Genomic DNA, 16,670 nt, shown 5'->3' on the forward strand with positions numbered 1-16,670 from the left:
CAGAAGGTTCTGAAGTCCAGTGAACGCCGCATGGTGCACAGATCACGGTCGGTGGAGATAAAGCTGAGGTGTGGACATAACAGAACCTGTCCCGATGTTTCTCACCACCATAAACCTTTCAGTCACTCTGGGCGTAACGAGAACCAAACGCCTTGATCTGATCAGAACCACGGTTCTGAAGGCAAATGATCTGAACCCATGTTTTGGTCCAGGTTGTATCAGGGGACGCTGGTCCACCAGCTGGTCCACAGGATGAGGACCGGTGGAAGACTGAAGACCTTGCTGAAGAGTGACGGGCCCAGCAAGAAGCTCTACCGCACCATGCTCTCCATGGTCCAGTCCCAGGCTCAGCGGGTGCTGGTGGCCTCAGAGAACCTGCAGAAGGCGCCGACCCACCAGCAGCAGGACCTGAAGGACCTGAAGGACCTGAGCACCAACCTGCAGCACCAGGACGAGGAGACGGAGAACGAAGTTCAGACAGCGATGGCAGCACAGGAGGAGCACCTCCTGGTGAGAACACGCTACAGAACCAAGGAGAGGAGCAGCAGGTGCAGCAAACCAGAACTGGCCCGTAAGGAGGAGTGTCGGGGCTGGGACCTCCTCTGATGGAGCTGCTGCTGCAGACCTCCCTCTGAACACTGCTGGGATCTTCTCCTCCTGATGCTGAGGACTCTGCAGGGAGCGGGGGGGTTTATTGTTTCATTTCTCTTCAGGAAGACTCGTGTCCTGAAGAAGCTTGTAGCCGAAACGCTGAAAAACTGAGTTGCAGGGATTTTCTGATCTGCCTTTGCTCCATCTAATGCCTCTATTATTCTTTATCTTTAGTAAAAATCTAACTCAATTGTAGCTGACGCAGAACAGGCTGTTTTATTGTGTTATTTTCTTGTGTTTACTAAGACTACAGATCTGTCATGTTACTGACATCTATTGGTGCATTTGAGTACTGCGCCTAGGCACGGAACACGTGATCAATTAAGAGACAAAAACGGACTTATGGTTTAAAAACTTCTAAATGTTTGGTTTGAAGACGCACACGGTATGTTTATGGATTTTTTAGAATAAATGTTCATGGATCCTGATGCTTAGAGCTTCAGCTCACACTTTGTTCTTCTACACAAAATAAAGAATCAGTTAATCGCTTCACTTTTTAAAATAATTCATTTTCACTTCAGGTTCTGACATTTAGGGTTTTATTTAAATCCGCAGAAAAAGAGCTCCAGACTCACAGAAGTCCAGTTCAGTTAACTGTGAACTCGTTTGGTTCTGTGTTGGTTCAGGTGATCGGACCTCACGGTGCCAGCAGGGAAAGAAAGCACACCCTTTAACTGCCACTGTGGTCACAGGGTGCACTTACTTTTTGTCATGACGGTACCGGGTTCAGAAGGCAGAAGCCCGATGGCTGAGGTTCTGTCTGACTGCTTCCAGGAGTTCTGTTGAACTTCTGGCTGATGTTTGAACAGAACCTCTGGGCTTTAAGGACGAGTCCAACATGTGAACAACCAGAACATCTGAAATTCTGCTACAGAGATGAGAGGAGACAGATTTTATTGGTCAGAATCACAGCAGGTCCGATCGGGTCCCGGCTTCAGCTGCAGACGTGTTCAGATCCAGATGTCGGAGGTGCAGTCTCCTCCCGGGTACCGGAGCTCGTGGGCCAGAGCCGGACCGTCGGGCTCCTTTCCGAAGTCCACCAGGAAGTTCTCGTTCAAAGAAAGGCCGCCGTGGTGCGAGTCCACGTCGATCTGCAACATGACGGAGCCCTCTCTGCAAAACACAGAGCAAGCTTCAGGTTCTCAGGTTCTCAGGGCCGCCGAGCAGCGGTTCTGGTCTGGACCCAGACATCCCAGACAGCAGGTTCTGCCGGGTCACGGGTCAGTACCTCAGCATGTCAGGGTAGAACTGTTTGTCCCAGCCGCTGAACAGAGACGTCGTCACATAAAGCCTCCGGCCGTCCAGACTGAGCTGCAGCATCTGAGGACTTCCAGGGATACGCTTCCCCTGAGAGACAGACAGGTGAGAGACAGGCAGGTGAGAGACAGACAGGTAAGACAAAGGCAGGTAAGACACAGGCAGGTAAGAGACAGGCAGGTAAGAGACAGACGGGACAGGTAAGAGAGACAGGTGAGAGACAGACAGGTGAGAGACAGACAGGTAAGAGACAGACAGGTGAGAGACAGACAGGTAAGAGACAGGTGGGACAGGTAAGACACAGGTGGGACAGGTAAGACACAGGCAGGTAAGAGACAGGTGGGACAGGTAGAGACAGACAGGTAAGACAAAGGCAGGTAAGACACAGGCAGGTAAGAGACAGACAGGTGAGAGACAGACAGGTAAGACAAAGGCAGGTAAGACACAGGCAGGTAAGAGACAGACAGGTGAGAGACAGGCGGGACAGGTAAGAGAGACAGGTGAGAGACAGACAGGTGAGAGACAGGCGGGACAGGTAAGAGAGACAGGTGAGAGACAGACAGGTGAGAGACAGGTGGGACAGGTAAGACACAGGTGGGACAGGTAAGACACAGGCAGGTAAGAGACAGGTGGGACAGGTAGAGACAGACAGGTAAGACAAAGGCAGGTAAGACACAGGCAGGTAAGAGACAGACAGGTGAGAGACAGGCGGGACAGGTAAGAGAGACAGGTGAGAGACAGACAGGTGAGAGACAGACAGGTAAGACAAAGGCAGGTAAGACACAGGCAGGTAAGAGACAGACAGGTGAGAGACAGACAGGTGAGAGACAGACAGACAGGTAAGACAAAGGCAGGTAAGACACAGGCAGGTAAGACACAGGCAGGTAAGACACAGGCAGGTAAGAGACAGACAGGTGAGAGACAGGTGGGAAAGGTAAGAGACAGACAGGTGAGAGACAGACAGGTAAGACAAAGGCAGGAAAGAGACAGACGGGACAGGTAAGAGAGACAAGTGAGAGACAGACGGGACAGGTAAGAGAGACAGGTGAGAGACAGACAGGTGAGAGACAGGTGGGACAGGTAAGAGACAGACAGGTGAGAGACAGGTGGGAGAGGTAAGAGACAGACAGGTGAGAGACAGAAAGGTGAGAGACAGGTGGGAAAGGTAAGAGACAGACAGGTGAGAGACAGGTGGGAAAGGTAAGAGACAGACAGGTGAGAGACAGGTGGGAAAGGTAAGAGACAGACAGGTGAGAGACAGGTGGGAAAGGTAAGAGACAGACAGGTGAGAGACAGCCAGGTAAGAGACAGACAGGTGAGAGACAGACAGGTGAGAGACAGGTGGGACAGGTGAGGGACAGGTAAGAGACGGGCAGGTGAGAGACAGGTGGGAGAGGTAAGAGACAGACAGGTAAGAGACAGACAGGTAAGAGACAGGTGGGACAGGTAAGAGACAGACAGGTAAGAGACAGGTGGGACAGGTAAGAGACAGACAGGTAAGAGACAGGTGGGACAGGTAAGAGACAGACAGGTAAGAGACAGGTGGGACAGGTAAGAGACAGGTGAGAGATAGGTGGGAGAGGTAAGAGACAGGCGAGAGATAGGTGGGAGAGGTAAGAGACAGGCAGGTAAGACACAGGTGGGACAGGTAAGACACAGGCAGGTAAGAGACAGACAGGTGAGAGACAGACAGGTAAGACTAAAACAGAAAAGTGACAGAAAGGTGAAACTGACACAGGTAGAGCCTCTGAGATACCTTGACGATGCGTGGGGCGGGCTGCTCCTGTTTTTCTGGGTCCTCCACGACTTTGACTGGTCCGTCACTGAGGATGCTTCCTCCTAGGAACAACTGTAACAGGCAGACAGGTGAGTCTTTCACTCTGGCACTGAACAGGTAAGACTTCAGACAGGCGTGATGATGTCAGACCTGGCCAACCAATCGGGGGTTCCTGCGGTCGGTGATGTCATACTGTCTGATGTCACCGTGCAGCCAGTTACTGAAGTAGAGGAAACGATCGTCCAATGAGATCAGGATGTCAGTGATGAGACCTGCACAGACAGACAGACAGGTGAGGTGAAGAGTCACAGCCAGTCAGCCAGTCTGACAGGTAAACGTTCTGACTCACCTGGCATCTCCGGCAGCATCCATCCCTCCACCTTCTTACAGGGAACACTGATGACCTTCTCTGCCGCCCAGTCACCTTTCTGGAGAAATGACAGAATCATCAGCGTAAGAGAATTAGGTGCTACAGGAAGTACCTGGTGGACAACACCTGGTGTCAACCCAAACTACGGCGAAACCTCATCGGTCCTGTGGCTCTGACCTGAGTCCTGTAGAATCTGAAGACACTTCCACGGAGAGCACATCCCACATAGCCCTCAGTGGCGTCTGGGTCGTGGAGGAAGCGGATCTCCAGAGGGATGCCGCCATCTTCTCCCAGGTCCAGAGTCTGCAGCTTCCTGTGGGTGGTCCAGTCCCACACATGGATGGAAGAGCCGTAGTGACCTGGAACACAGAACCGGAGAACAGGTGGCTTTAGTCTTACCGTTCTCTCTGAGACCAGGGGCCTCGTGTACGAAGCGTGTTTCCGCTCTAAAAACCTGCGATGGGATATTTAAGCACCGCTCAGGACGCATAAAAACGAACGCAGCATGAAAACGAGCAGCTCTGCTGGTTTAAAGACTAAACGTGTCTGGGGACAGACGTCCGCAGTGACCGAGCCGCTGATGTCCCTCAGAAAGCTGCATTCTTTATACATGAGGCACCAGAACTGCCGCCAGAACCCACCTGGATCCAGAGACTTTACTGGTTCTTCTGGTACCAACGTGAAGGAAAGCTGTGGTGCTGACGGACTTTCACTGCGATTTAATTAAATTGAATGATAGATTTCTGGATCTGTTTACGTATTTTTTAAACTGGGGTTCAACTCAACACACACAGAACATGTGATCCGGTCCATCTAGTGAGGAACCAGAACCCAGTGCACTGCATTCATAAAGCTGATCACACTGAATACATGCAGGAGGAAACTGGTACACCTGCTTTAAAATCCTTCATTTTCCCTCTGAAATCCTGTCTGTTGCTCCTCTATCAGGAGGAATTTGTCCCTAAGATGTTTATTGAGCATCTAAACGTTGAGTAGCCTGTGTGTGGGAAACCAAAGCAACTAGTGCCAAAAATCAGTGGAAAGTTGGACCCCAAAGAACAAGAGAAACCAGTTTTGGAAGATCTGGAGTATTTTCAGGTATTTTGTTAAAATAGATGTCTGGATAGATGCTCTGTGAAAATTGAGCCTATTTAGAAGCTCTTTACTTTAACTCTTTGTTTCTTTCAATTGATGCACTAGTTGGTTCAATGGCTAACATCAGCGCCACTTTCAACAAAATGCCCTCAATACCTTTTGAGTTTGACTCATTAGGAGCCTCGTTAGGAGCCTCGTTAGGAGTCCCGTTAGGAGTCCCGTTAGGAGTCCCGTTAGGAGCCTCGTTAGGAGTCCCGTTAGGAGCCCCGTTAGGAGCCTCTTTAGGAGCCCCGTTAGGAGCCTCTTTAGGAGCCTCGTTAGTAGCCTCTTTAGGAGCCTCGTTAGGAGCCCCGTTAGGAGCCTCGTTAGGAGCCTCTTTAGGAGCCTCTTTAGGAGCCCCGTTAGGAGCCCCGTTAGGAGCCTCGTTAGGAGCCCCGTTAGGAGCCTCGTTAGGAGCCTCGTTAGGAGCCTCGTTAGGAGCCTCGTTAGGAGCCTCTTTAGGAGCCCCGTTAGGAGCCCCGTTAGGAGCCCCGTTAGGAGCCCCGTTAGGAGCCTCTTTGGAAGCCCCGTTAGGAGCCTCGTTAGGAGCCTCGTTGGGAGCCTCTTTAGGAGCCTCGTTAGGAGCCTCGTTAGGAGCCTCGTTGGGAGCCCCGTTAGGAGCCCCGTTAGGAGCCTCGTTAGGAGCCTCGTTGGGAGCCTCTTTAGGAGCCTCGTTAGGAGCCTCGTTGGGAGCCTCGTTAGGAGCCCCGTTAGGAGCCTCGTTGGGAGCCCCGTTAGGAGCCTCTTTGGAAGCCCCGTTAGGAGCCTCGTTAGGAGCCCCGTTAGGAGCCCCGTTAGGAGCCCCGTTAGGAGCCTTAGGGTTGGTCATGGACTCCAGGAGGGAGCAGATTGTCTCTGGATCTGGAGCAGGAGTCTTACTGGGGAGGTGACATGTTGGTGAACACTGACCTTCCTTGACGTCAGCGGGGTTGAAGCCGTGGACCAGAGCTTTGGGCGCTCCCCACTCGGTGCTGATCATCACGTTGTGGCGGGGCTGGTACCAGAAGTCGTACCCGAACGGTGCCGCCTCACCCGGATGCTCCCAGTTACCGACCACCTCAAAGGTCTCACCGTCCAGCAGAACGAAGCCACCTGCGTCTCAGCAGAAGGACAGTCAGGTTCTGCTGTGCGGCATGGGGTTCTGACCCGGCTCGTGACGCAGGTCTTACCTTTTCCTCCGCCTGCCGGCTCGCCCATGCAGCTGATCATGATCTGCCCGCTGCCCAGGCAGTGGCTGGTGTGAGGGTTGGCCAGGCCGCACTTCCAGTACACATCGATGGGCTCCACTATCTGAACACACAAACAGAACCTCAGCTGCTTCAGAACCTCCAGGACCTTCAGAAACACCACGACATCCGAGTCCAGCCACCCAGAACCACCACAGTACTGCTGACATCAACATGCTCAGGTAGAAAGTCCAGTCTGGGTCAGAAACTGGATCCCCCCTGTGTGTGTGGGTTCTCCCTGGGTACTCTAGCTTCCTCCCACAGTCCCAGACATGGATGTTGGGGTTATTGGTCTAAATCTGGTTGTCTGCCCCCCCCCCCCCCACCTCCCCTCTGCAGAGAGTGGATGGATGTGTCCTCTGACGGTGGGAGCAGAAATCATGTCTCATTTTGAACGTTGCATACAGAATATCACATTTAAAATAAATTATTTAGTAGAGCTGCTACCCTCCCCCCCCCCACCTCGGCCCCCACAGGGGTTCCGTAGACACGATGCAGTACCAACGTTGCACCAGCAGGTGGCGATGAGGTCCATAAAGCCCTGCAGGTCATGGCTGCAGCAGAGCTGGATCTTCTTCTCTTGGCTGTTTGTGTCTTCAGCTTAAAGTTCAGTGGAAACAGATTCAGGACAAACCAGTGGAGACCGATCCGTAAAACCGGTCCACACTGGTTCTGGTTTCTAGCACAGACGGCCAGACTGGACCTCATGTCAAAGTCCCCAGATATCTAGTCCACATGGGTTGGATACTCCACATCTGGAGGTTTCTGGTTCTTTCAACAAACATGTGGACAGGAGCTGCAAGCACAGAGAAGCTATGTGGTTGGTGAGGCCCGGAGCCAAGGTCCTCCCACCCAGCATCTCCAGAGTGGGAGGTTCTGCCTGCTTCACTCCCTGGAGCAGGTCCAGGTTCTGATGGGGGGAGAACAGAACTATTTCTTCAGATGGAAACAGCAGCTGCTCATTCTTTGCTGTTGGAACAAAACCAGAACCATACAGAATTGTTGGGTTCAGATGTTTATCAGCAACAGAAACATAAATGTTTGGATTAGGAGGGACCAGATTGTGTTCATGATCCACACTGAACTCTGGATGAACCTCCTGCTCCTGTCCTCTAACAGCCGCTGCTGCTTCCAGGGTCACATACCCATGTCATTAAATAATCATAGGGCTCTGCTTATTTACACAGTTCTATATGTTCCCTGCTGCGTGTTCCCTGCTGCGTGTTCCATGCTGCATGTTCCATGCTGCATGTTCCCTGCTGCATGTTCCCTGCTGCGTGTTCCCTGCTGCGTGTTCCCTGCTGCATCTCGCCTGCTGCGTGTTCCCTGCTTCGTGTTCCCTGCTTCGTGTTCCCTGCTCCGTGTTCCCTGCTGCGTGTTCCCTGCTGCGTGTTCCCTGCTGCGTGTTCCCTGCTGCGTGTTCCCTGCTGCGTGTTCCCTGCTGCATGTTCCCTGCTGCGTGTTCCCTGCTGCATGTTCCCTGCTGCATCTCGCCTGCTGCGTGTTCCCTGCTGCGTGTTCCCTGCTGCGTGTTCCATGCTGCATGTTCCATGCTGCATGTTCCCTGCTGCATGTTCCCTGCTGCGTGTTCCCTGCTGCGTGTTCCCTGCTGCATCTCGCCTGCTGCGTGTTCCCTGCTTCGTGTTCCCTGCTCCGTGTTCCCTGCTCCGTGTTCCCTGCTGCGTGTTCCCTGCTGCGTGTTCCCTGCTGCGTGTTCCCTGCTGCGTGTTCTCTGCTGCGTGTTCTCTGCTGCATGTTCTCTGCTGCGTGTTCCCTGCTGCTTGTTCCCTGCTGCATGTTCCCTGCTGCGTGTTCCCTGCTGCGTGTTCTCTGCTGCGTGTTCTCTGCTGCGTGTTCTCTGCTGCGTGTTCCCTGCTGCGTGTTCCCTGCTGCATCTCGCCTGCTGCGTGTTCTCTGCTGCGTGTTCCCTGCTGCGTGTTCCCTGCTGCATCTCGCCTGCTGCGTGTTCCCTGCTTCGTGTTCCCTGCTCCGTGTTCCCTGCTGCGTGTTCCCTGCTGCGTGTTCCCTGCTGCGTGTTCCCTGCTGCGTGTTCCCTGCTGCGTGTTCCCTGCTGCGTGTTCTCTGCTGCGTGTTCTCTGCTGCATGTTCTCTGCTGCGTGTTCCCTGCTGCTTGTTCCCTGCTGCATGTTCCCTGCTGCGTGTTCCCTGCTGCGTGTTCTCTGCTGCGTGTTCCCTCCTACGTGTTCCCTCCTACGTGTTCCCTGCTGCATGTTCCCTGCTGCATGTTCCCTGCTGCGTGTTCCCTGCTGCGTGTTCCCTGCTGCATGTTCCCTGCTGCGTGTTCTCTGCTGCGTGTTCTCTGCTGCATGTTCTCTGCTGCGTGTTCCCTGCTGCTTGTTCCCTGCTGCATGTTCCCTGCTGCGTGTTCCCTGCTGCGTGTTCTCTGCTGCGTGTTCTCTGCTGCGTGTTCCCTGCTGCATGTTCTCTGCTGCGTGTTCCCTGCTGCTTGTTCCCTGCTGCATGTTCCCTGCTGCGTGTTCCCTGCTGCGTGTTCTCTGCTGCGTGTTCTCTGCTGCGTGTTCCCTCCTACGTGTTCCCTGCTGCATGTTCCCTGCTGCATGTTCCCTGCTGCGTGTTCCCTGCTGCGTGTTCCCTGCTGCATGTTCCCTGCTGCATGTTCCCTGCTGCGTGTTCCCTGCTGCGTGTTCCCTGCTGCATCTCGCCTGCTGCGTGTTCCCTGCTTCGTGTTCCCTGCTTCGTGTTCCCTGCTGCGTGTTCCCTGCTGCGTGTTCCCTGCTGCGTGTTCCCTGCTGCGTGTTCCCTGCTGCATGTTCCCTGCTGCGTGTTCCCTGCTGCATGTTCCCTGCTGCATCTCGCCTGCTGCGTGTTCCCTGCTGCGTGTTCCCTGCTGCATCTCGCCTGCTGCGTGTTCCCTGCTTCGTGTTCCCTGCTTCGTGTTCCCTGCTGCGTGTTCCCTGCTGCGTGTTCCCTGCTGCGTGTTCCCTGCTGCGTGTTCCCTGCTGCATGTTCCCTGCTGCGTGTTCCCTGCTGCATGTTCCCTGCTGCATCTCGCCTGCTGCGTGTTCCCTGCTGCGTGTTCCCTGCTGCGTGTTCCATGCTGCATGTTCCATGCTGCATGTTCCCTGCTGCATGTTCCCTGCTGCGTGTTCCCTGCTGCGTGTTCCCTGCTGCATCTCGCCTGCTGCGTGTTCCCTGCTTCGTGTTCCCTGCTTCGTGTTCCCTGCTTCGTGTTCCCTGCTCCGTGTTCCCTGCTGCGTGTTCCCTGCTGCGTGTTCCCTGCTGCGTGTTCCCTGCTGCGTGTTCCCTGCTGCGTGTTCCCTGCTGCGTGTTCCCTGCTGCGTGTTCTCTGCTGCGTGTTCTCTGCTGCATGTTCCCTGCTGCGTGTTCCCTGCTGCGTGTTCCCTGCTGCGTGTTCTCTGCTGCGTGTTCTCTGCTGCGTGTTCCCTGCTGCATGTTCTCTGCTGCGTGTTCCCTGCTGCTTGTTCCCTGCTGCATGTTCCCTGCTGCGTGTTCCCTGCTGCGTGTTCTCTGCTGCGTGTTCTCTGCTGCGTGTTCCCTCCTACGTGTTCCCTGCTGCATGTTCCCTGCTGCGTGTTCCCTGCTGCGTGTTCCCTGCTGCGTGTTCCCTGCTGCGTGTTCCCTGCTGCGTGTTCCCTGCTGCGTGTTCCCTGCTGCGTGTTCCCTGCTGCGTGTTCCCTGCTGCATGTTCCCTGCTGCTTGTTCCCTGCTGCGTGTTCCCTGCTGCATGTTCCCTGCTGCTTGTTCCCTGCTGCGTGTTCCCTGCTGCGTGTTCCCTGCTGCGTGTTCCCTGCTGCATGTTCCCTGCTGCTTGTTCCCTGCTGCTTGTTCCCTGCTGAGTGTTCTCTGCTACGTGTTCCCTGCTACGTGTTCCCTGCTGCGTGTTCCCTGCTGCGTGTTCCCTGCTGCATGTTCCCTGCTGCGTGTTCCCTGCTGCGTGTTCCCTGCTGCATGTTCCCTGCTGCTTGTTCCCTGCTGCTTGTTCCCTGCTGAGTGTTCTCTGCTACGTGTTCCCTGCTACGTGTTCCCTGCTGCGTGTTCCCTGCTGCGTGTTCCCTGCTGCGTGTTCCCTGCTGCGTGTTCTCTGCTGCGTGTTCCCTGCTGCGTGTTCTCTGCTGCGTGTTCTCTGCTGCGTGTTCCCTGCTACGTGTTCCCTGCTACGTGTTCCCTGCTGCGTGTTCCCTGCTGCGTGTTCCCTGCTGCGTGTTCTCTGCTGCGTGTTCCCTGCTGCGTGTTCCCTGCTGCGTGTTCCCTGCTGCGTGTTCCCTGCTGCGTGTTCCCTGCTGCGTGTTCTCTGCTGCGTGTTCCCTGCGTGTTGCCGTTGCAGCTGCAGACCTTGTGGATTTTGGGAGCTCTGGGGTCGGTCCCGACGTCGATCACGTAGATCCTGGAGGAGATCAGGGACGGCAGGATCAGGCGGTTTCGGGTCTTGGACGAGTCGCCGAAGCAGCTGCTGCAGGCGTTCCAGCCGGAGTGATGCAGCTCGTCCTTCAGGTTGGGCATCGGCAGCCGGTGGATGACCTGCAGAGATAGAACTCATGAAGGATTTAGGAACAACTGATCCTGATCAGAGGAGGAACAATTATCTTCAGATGGAGGTTCAGGTCTGAGTCCATCACTACTCCCAGGTTTCAGGCCTGATCAGTGGTTCCTAGCTGAAGCAGCTGAAGCTGTGAGCTAACTCTGGATCTCTCCTCTATTGGTCCAGAAATTATTCCTTCAGTTTAGTTTTTATTCAGTTAAAGAACATTTTGTCTCCTCCTGCATTGATTTCTTCTATTTCCTCAGAGGCTGAACTGGTTCATAGTCACCTGGTGACATGGTGATGTAGAGCTGTGTGTCGTCTGCATAGTGATGGTAGCTGATGATGTTTATCATCTGAGCTAGAGGAGCATGTAGATCTAGAACAGGAGGAACCCAGGATGGAACCTTGGAGAACCCCACATGTGATTTATGTCATCTCTGATGTAAAGTTACCTGCTGACACTAAAAGTCCTTTAAGTAGGATTTAAACCAGTGGAGAGCTGCAGCAGAGAGACCGACCCAGTTCTCCAGATGTTCTACCAGGATGGAGTGATCCACAGCATCAATGCTGCACTGAGGTCCACCAGAACCAGCACTGAGGTTCTGAGGTCCACCAGAACCAGCACTGAGATTCTGAGGTCCACCAGAACCAGCACTGAGGTTCTGAGGTCCATCAGAACCAGCACTGAGGTTCTGAGGTCCAACAGAACCAGCACTGAGGTTCTGAGGTCCACCAGAACCAGCACTGAGGTCCATCAGAACCAGCACTGAGGTTCTGAGGTCCAACAGAACCAGCACTGAGGTTCTGAGGTCCATCAGAACCAGCACTGAGGTCCAACAGAACCAGCACTGAGGTCCATCAGAACCAGCACTGAGGTTCTGAGGTCCACCAGAACCAGCACTGATGTTCTGAGGTCCAACAGAACCAGCACGGTGGTTCTGAGGTCCAATAGAACCAGCACTGAGGTCCAACAGAACCAGCACTGAGGTTCTGAGGTCCAACAGAACCAGCACTGAGGTTCTGAGGTCCATCAGAACCAGCATGGTGGTTCTGAGGTCCAATAGAACCAGCACTGAGGTTCTGAGGTCCATCAGAACCAGCACTGAGGTTCTGAGGTCCATCAGAACCAGCACTGAGGTCCATCAGAACCAGCACTGAGGTTCTGAGGTCCAACAGAACCAGCACTGAGGTTCTGAGGTCCATCAGAACCAGCACTGAGGTCCAACAGAACCAGCACTGAGGTCCAACAGAACCAGCACGGTGGTTCTGAGGTCCAACAGAACCAGCACTGAGGTCCATCAGAACCAGCACTGAGGTTCTGAGGTCCACCAGAACCAGCACTGATGTTCTGAGGTCCAACAGAACCAGCACGGTGGTTCTGAGGTCCAATAGAACCAGCACTGAGGTCCAACAGAACCAGCACTGAGGTTCTGAGGTCCATCAGAACCAGCATGGTGGTTCTGAGGTCCAATAGAACCAGCACTGAGGTTCTGAGGTCCATCAGAACCAGCACTGAGGTCCATCAGAACCAGCACTGAGGTTCTGAGGTCCAACAGAACCAGCACTGAGGTTCTGAGGTCCATCAGAACCAGCACTGAGGTCCAACAGAACCAGCACTGAGGTCCAACAGAACCAGCACTGAGGTTCTGAGGTCCACCAGAACCAGCACTGATGTTCTGAGGTCCAACAGAACCAGCACGGTGGTTCTGAGGTCCAATAGAACCAGCACTGAGGTCCAACAGAACCAGCACTGAGGTTCTGAGGTCCAACAGAACCAGCACTGAGGTTCTGAGGTCCATCAGAACCAGCATGGTGGTTCTGAGGTCCAATAGAACCAGCACTGAGGTCCAACAGAACCAGCACTGAGGTTCTGAGGGCCATCAGAACCAGCACTGAGGTCCATCAGAACCAGCACTGAGGTTCTGAGGTCCAATAGAACCAGCACTGAGGTTCTGAGGTCCACCAGAACCAGCACTGAGGTCCAACAGAACCAGCACTGAGGTCCAACAGAACCAGCACTGATGTTCTGAGGTCCACCAGAACCAGCACGGTGGTTCTGAGGTCCAATAGAACCAGCACTGAGGTTCTGAGGTCCAACAGAACCAGCACTGAGGTCCATCAGAACCAGCACTGAGGTTCTGAGGTCCAACAGAACCAGCACTGAGGTTCTGAGGTCCAACAGAACCAGCACTGATGTTCTGAGGTCCATCAGAACCAGCACTGAGGTCCATCAGAACCAGCACTGAGGTTCTGAGGTCCATCAGAACCAGCACTGATGTTCTGAGGTCCAACAGAACCAGCACTGAGGTCCATCAGAACCAGCACTGAGGTTCTGAGGTCCATCAGAACCAGCACTGAGGTTCTGAGGTCCATCAGAACCAGAACTGAGGTTCTGAGGTCCAACAGAACCAGCACTGAGGTTCTGAGGTCCAACAGAACCAGCACCTTGATCAGGGCGGTCTCTGTACTGTGGTGAGGAAACCTGACTGGAGAACATCAAAGCGGCTGGTCGTTGTTAAGAAGGTGTTTAATTGTTGAAACTCAGCTTTTTCTATAATCTTACTGATAAAGGAGGTTTGAGATGGGCCTGAAGTTCTGGAGGAGAAGTTTGTCTAAATTGTTCTTTTTCAGCAGTGGTTTGATAATTGCTGTTTTTAGGGACTGGGGGAAAACTCCTGACAGAAGGGACGTGTTTATTATCTGAGTCAGATCAGACGCTATGACAGGGAGAACGTTCTTAAAGAACGCTGTGGGGAGAACATGAAGGCAGCAGGAGGAGGAACTTAGCTGCTGAATGATCTCTGCTTTTGTGGTTTATTGGTTGAATTGAGACATTTAGATAAGTTCCAGTTGTACAAAGCTTTGGTTCTGATGTGGATGTACAGAGAAGGAAACTGACATACTGAGAAATTCAGTCAGCAGAACCAGAACCAGATCCAGGTGCTTGTCCTACCTGGCAGTAGGTGGGCGACTGGGGATTAACGTCGACGGTGGCCAGGTAGTCGGGTTTCTGGATGCCGGTGCTGCGGTAGATGCAGGGCAGGTAGACGATCTCCTCCCGAGGTCCTTCAGAAAACAGAGGAAGCAGGAAAGTTCACCTGCTGAGAACACCTGGCCAGGTGCAGCGCTCTGATTGCACCAATCACATCCAACAGGTGGTTTTATTGTGAAAGGGTGTTTCCTGTGGAAGGGACCAGTTTGTCCTGTTTGGATACTTAATGAGATATTTAGTGAAACTATTTTTTACAGTTTTATTAAAATGTTTGTCTGTGGTTCCGTCTGTCCCTGAACCAAGCAGCCAATGGAGCAGCACCACAGCTCAGCACATTTTAACAGTTACTGACTGCACCAGAACCAGACACATGAGCAGATCTGGACTAGTCCTTCAGCCTCCCTGACCTCCACCGACCAACGGATGAACCGGAGACCCCGGTCAGGAAAAGACTCACCCTTCATGGCCTCCAGCGGGCTGCGGTATCCTGGTCCACATCCTGAACACTTGGCTGGAAAACAAAGAAATCCAGAGTCAGCAGCCGACCACCAGGCGCTTATCGGACCAGGAAGAACCCCGGCGCTCCGCCTGAGCTCCAACAGGTCCTCGGCTTTAGATCTTCTCATGCTGCAGAGCCTGGAGGAACAGAGATGTTCCTCCAGGCTCTGCAGCAGCACCTCTGCTTCACTAAGAACTGTTTTTACAGAGATTTATCTGAACTACAGAGCTGTCATGGACTGGGCACGCTCAGGACGGGCCGTGCATCAAGCTCCAGACTTTTCCTCCTCAACTTTTCACAAACGATCATCATAACTGGGTCAAAGTGAAGCAGCTGCTTCCCACAACTGAGCAGAAAGAAGAAAAGACGAATAACACGACGACCATCTGGACAAACATGCAGAAATAAAGGCGTAACACAGGAGCTGTGGCTGGAGAGGAAGAAGCATGTTCAGAATTATCATCAATGCTGCTTGATTTTGGTTATAATAAACTAAAATTACACAATAATCTCATCTCCTTTGTGCCCAACATGTACCTAAATATATTTATTGTTTAGACATTGAAAATGATTGTTTGAGAACCCCCCCCCCCCCCACACACACACACACACACACACACACACACTGGCTCTTCTGGGCCCCTCAACAAACCAGGTCTAGCCCCGCCCACCGGGGCCAAAAACGGCTTATTTTCTTTTTTTATACAACACAACAGCAACTAGTGTGTTTAATAATAATAATAATAATAATAATAATAATAATAATAATAATAATAATAATAAAACCTGATAGAAGTATAAAACAGCTAAAATGATGAGTTAGTTCATATCTGGCCCCCAGGGGCCCCGGCTGCAATCATCTCAGCTGTTACCAAACTATCGGACCAGAACCGGTTCCTGCAGGACTCGACTGATTCTGACAAAGAGGGTTACGTACCCCCCCCCCCCAGGCCTTTCTTTATGGCTGCCTTCCAAAGTCCAGAGATTTCTTGGCTCGGCAGAAAATGGAAAAATCCTTCAGACCTGAGGATCTGCTGAGATTCCCACTGAGACCACACACTGCAGCTGCCGCCTCAGAACCGACCCGTCTCCTGCTTCACCGCAGCACCAGAACCCGATCAGAACATGACCCAGGAATGTTGATTAGCAATAAGCTTCTGTTTGAAACGTTCTCAGCTATAGTAACGTTCTCATTGCTGTGGAGCAATTTTATTAAGCTGCAGCTGCAACCTGTCCCAGTTTTAGTCCCACTTTCTGCTGCAGGTGTTTCAACTCGCAGCAGAACCGGCCCAGTTTCTCAGTGTCCTTGACCTGCAGATAGGTTACAGCAGCAGGATTGTTGATCGCATGAGCAGAGATTATAGTTTAACGCGTTCACACTTCACTCATGGCTCACCTGTAAGGTGGCAGCTGTGAGCAGCAGGTACAACGTGAGGCATGAGCAGCGTGGCGTGAAGCAGGACACGCAGCTGCAGGTCAGAGCAGACAAAGACAAAAAAAAGCTGCAGATTAAAGCAGCTGAAACAAACTCACCCATGTTGGAGCTCCTGGTTTAAGCTGACCCTGCAACCCTGGATTCAGCAAAGTTTGGATCCCCTGTGGGGAGCCAAGAGGGACGGCCTTCCTTTATGTAGCAGGAACCAGCCAATCAGAGGTGGGGGGTGGGGGGACGAGGCTGTTGACCCTCCAACTTTTGCAAAGTCTTGCTCCTGAAAGCAGATTTTTTTCACAGTTTATTGCAGAGAGCGGCCCCTAAGGCTCCACATACCAACATTTCTTTGTCCCAGACAAGCTGCTGCAGTGTCAGGCCCTCAGGGGCCTCAGCCTCAGGGGCCCCACTGTCAGAATGAGTGAAGGACCAGAACCCGACGGTTTCAGCAGAGAAAATATGAGCACATAAATAAATAAAAGCGTTCACTCTGAGGTCTGGGAGTTCTGTTTGTGCAGCTACTCACACTGAGGCCCTATGGGGCCAGAATGAAGACATTCAGCTGGTTTACATGCAGCACATTTCAGTAACAGGAACACTCAACGTGATCAGAACGTAGAAAAGAAAACATTACAGAGGAACGTTGCAGTGAAACAGCAGGTCAGATAGAAACTAAAACATTTAAAGGAACTCTGATTTACAGTTTTCTGGGAGTTTGTTCCAGTTCTCTACGTTCTTAGGGTCCCCCCTCTTATTTATTTATTTATTTTGGGGGGGGGGGGTAAAGCCAGTAGGCTTGGTGGGTGGTTG

General features: G+C 52.9%; 2 protein-coding genes across 2 annotated transcripts in view; one reads left to right on the forward strand and one right to left on the reverse strand.

The window, feature by feature from the left end:
* Window positions 1-1,143, forward strand: part of LOC110368147 (protein asteroid homolog 1-like) — a 38,770-nt gene extending 37,627 nt beyond the window's left edge. The window contains exon 8 of the mRNA XM_036135614.1: window positions 213-1,143. Within this exon, the coding sequence (XP_035991507.1) occupies window positions 213-606 (394 nt within the window). The 3' untranslated portion in view covers window positions 607-1,143. The remainder of the gene's footprint in view (window positions 1-212) is intronic.
* Window positions 1,144-1,528: 385 nt separating this feature from the next.
* On the reverse strand, window positions 1,529-16,071 carry selenbp1 (selenium binding protein 1). The gene is made up of 12 exons (XM_036135615.1): window positions 15,965-16,071; window positions 14,390-14,443; window positions 13,894-14,006; window positions 10,751-10,936; window positions 6,359-6,479; window positions 6,099-6,281; window positions 4,233-4,414; window positions 4,035-4,113; window positions 3,836-3,957; window positions 3,665-3,757; window positions 1,880-1,998; window positions 1,529-1,764 (listed from the first exon to the last, which is right to left on the reverse strand). Exons 1-12 carry the CDS (start codon window positions 15,966-15,968, stop codon window positions 1,602-1,604), a joined length of 1,419 nt encoding a protein of 472 aa, XP_035991508.1. The 5' UTR covers window positions 15,969-16,071; the 3' UTR covers window positions 1,529-1,601.
* Window positions 16,072-16,670: the final 599 nt, after the last annotated feature.

The sequence above is a fragment of the Fundulus heteroclitus genome, chromosome 3, assembly GCF_011125445.2.
Source record: "Fundulus heteroclitus isolate FHET01 chromosome 3, MU-UCD_Fhet_4.1, whole genome shotgun sequence".
Taxonomy (NCBI): domain Eukaryota; kingdom Metazoa; phylum Chordata; class Actinopteri; order Cyprinodontiformes; family Fundulidae; genus Fundulus; species Fundulus heteroclitus.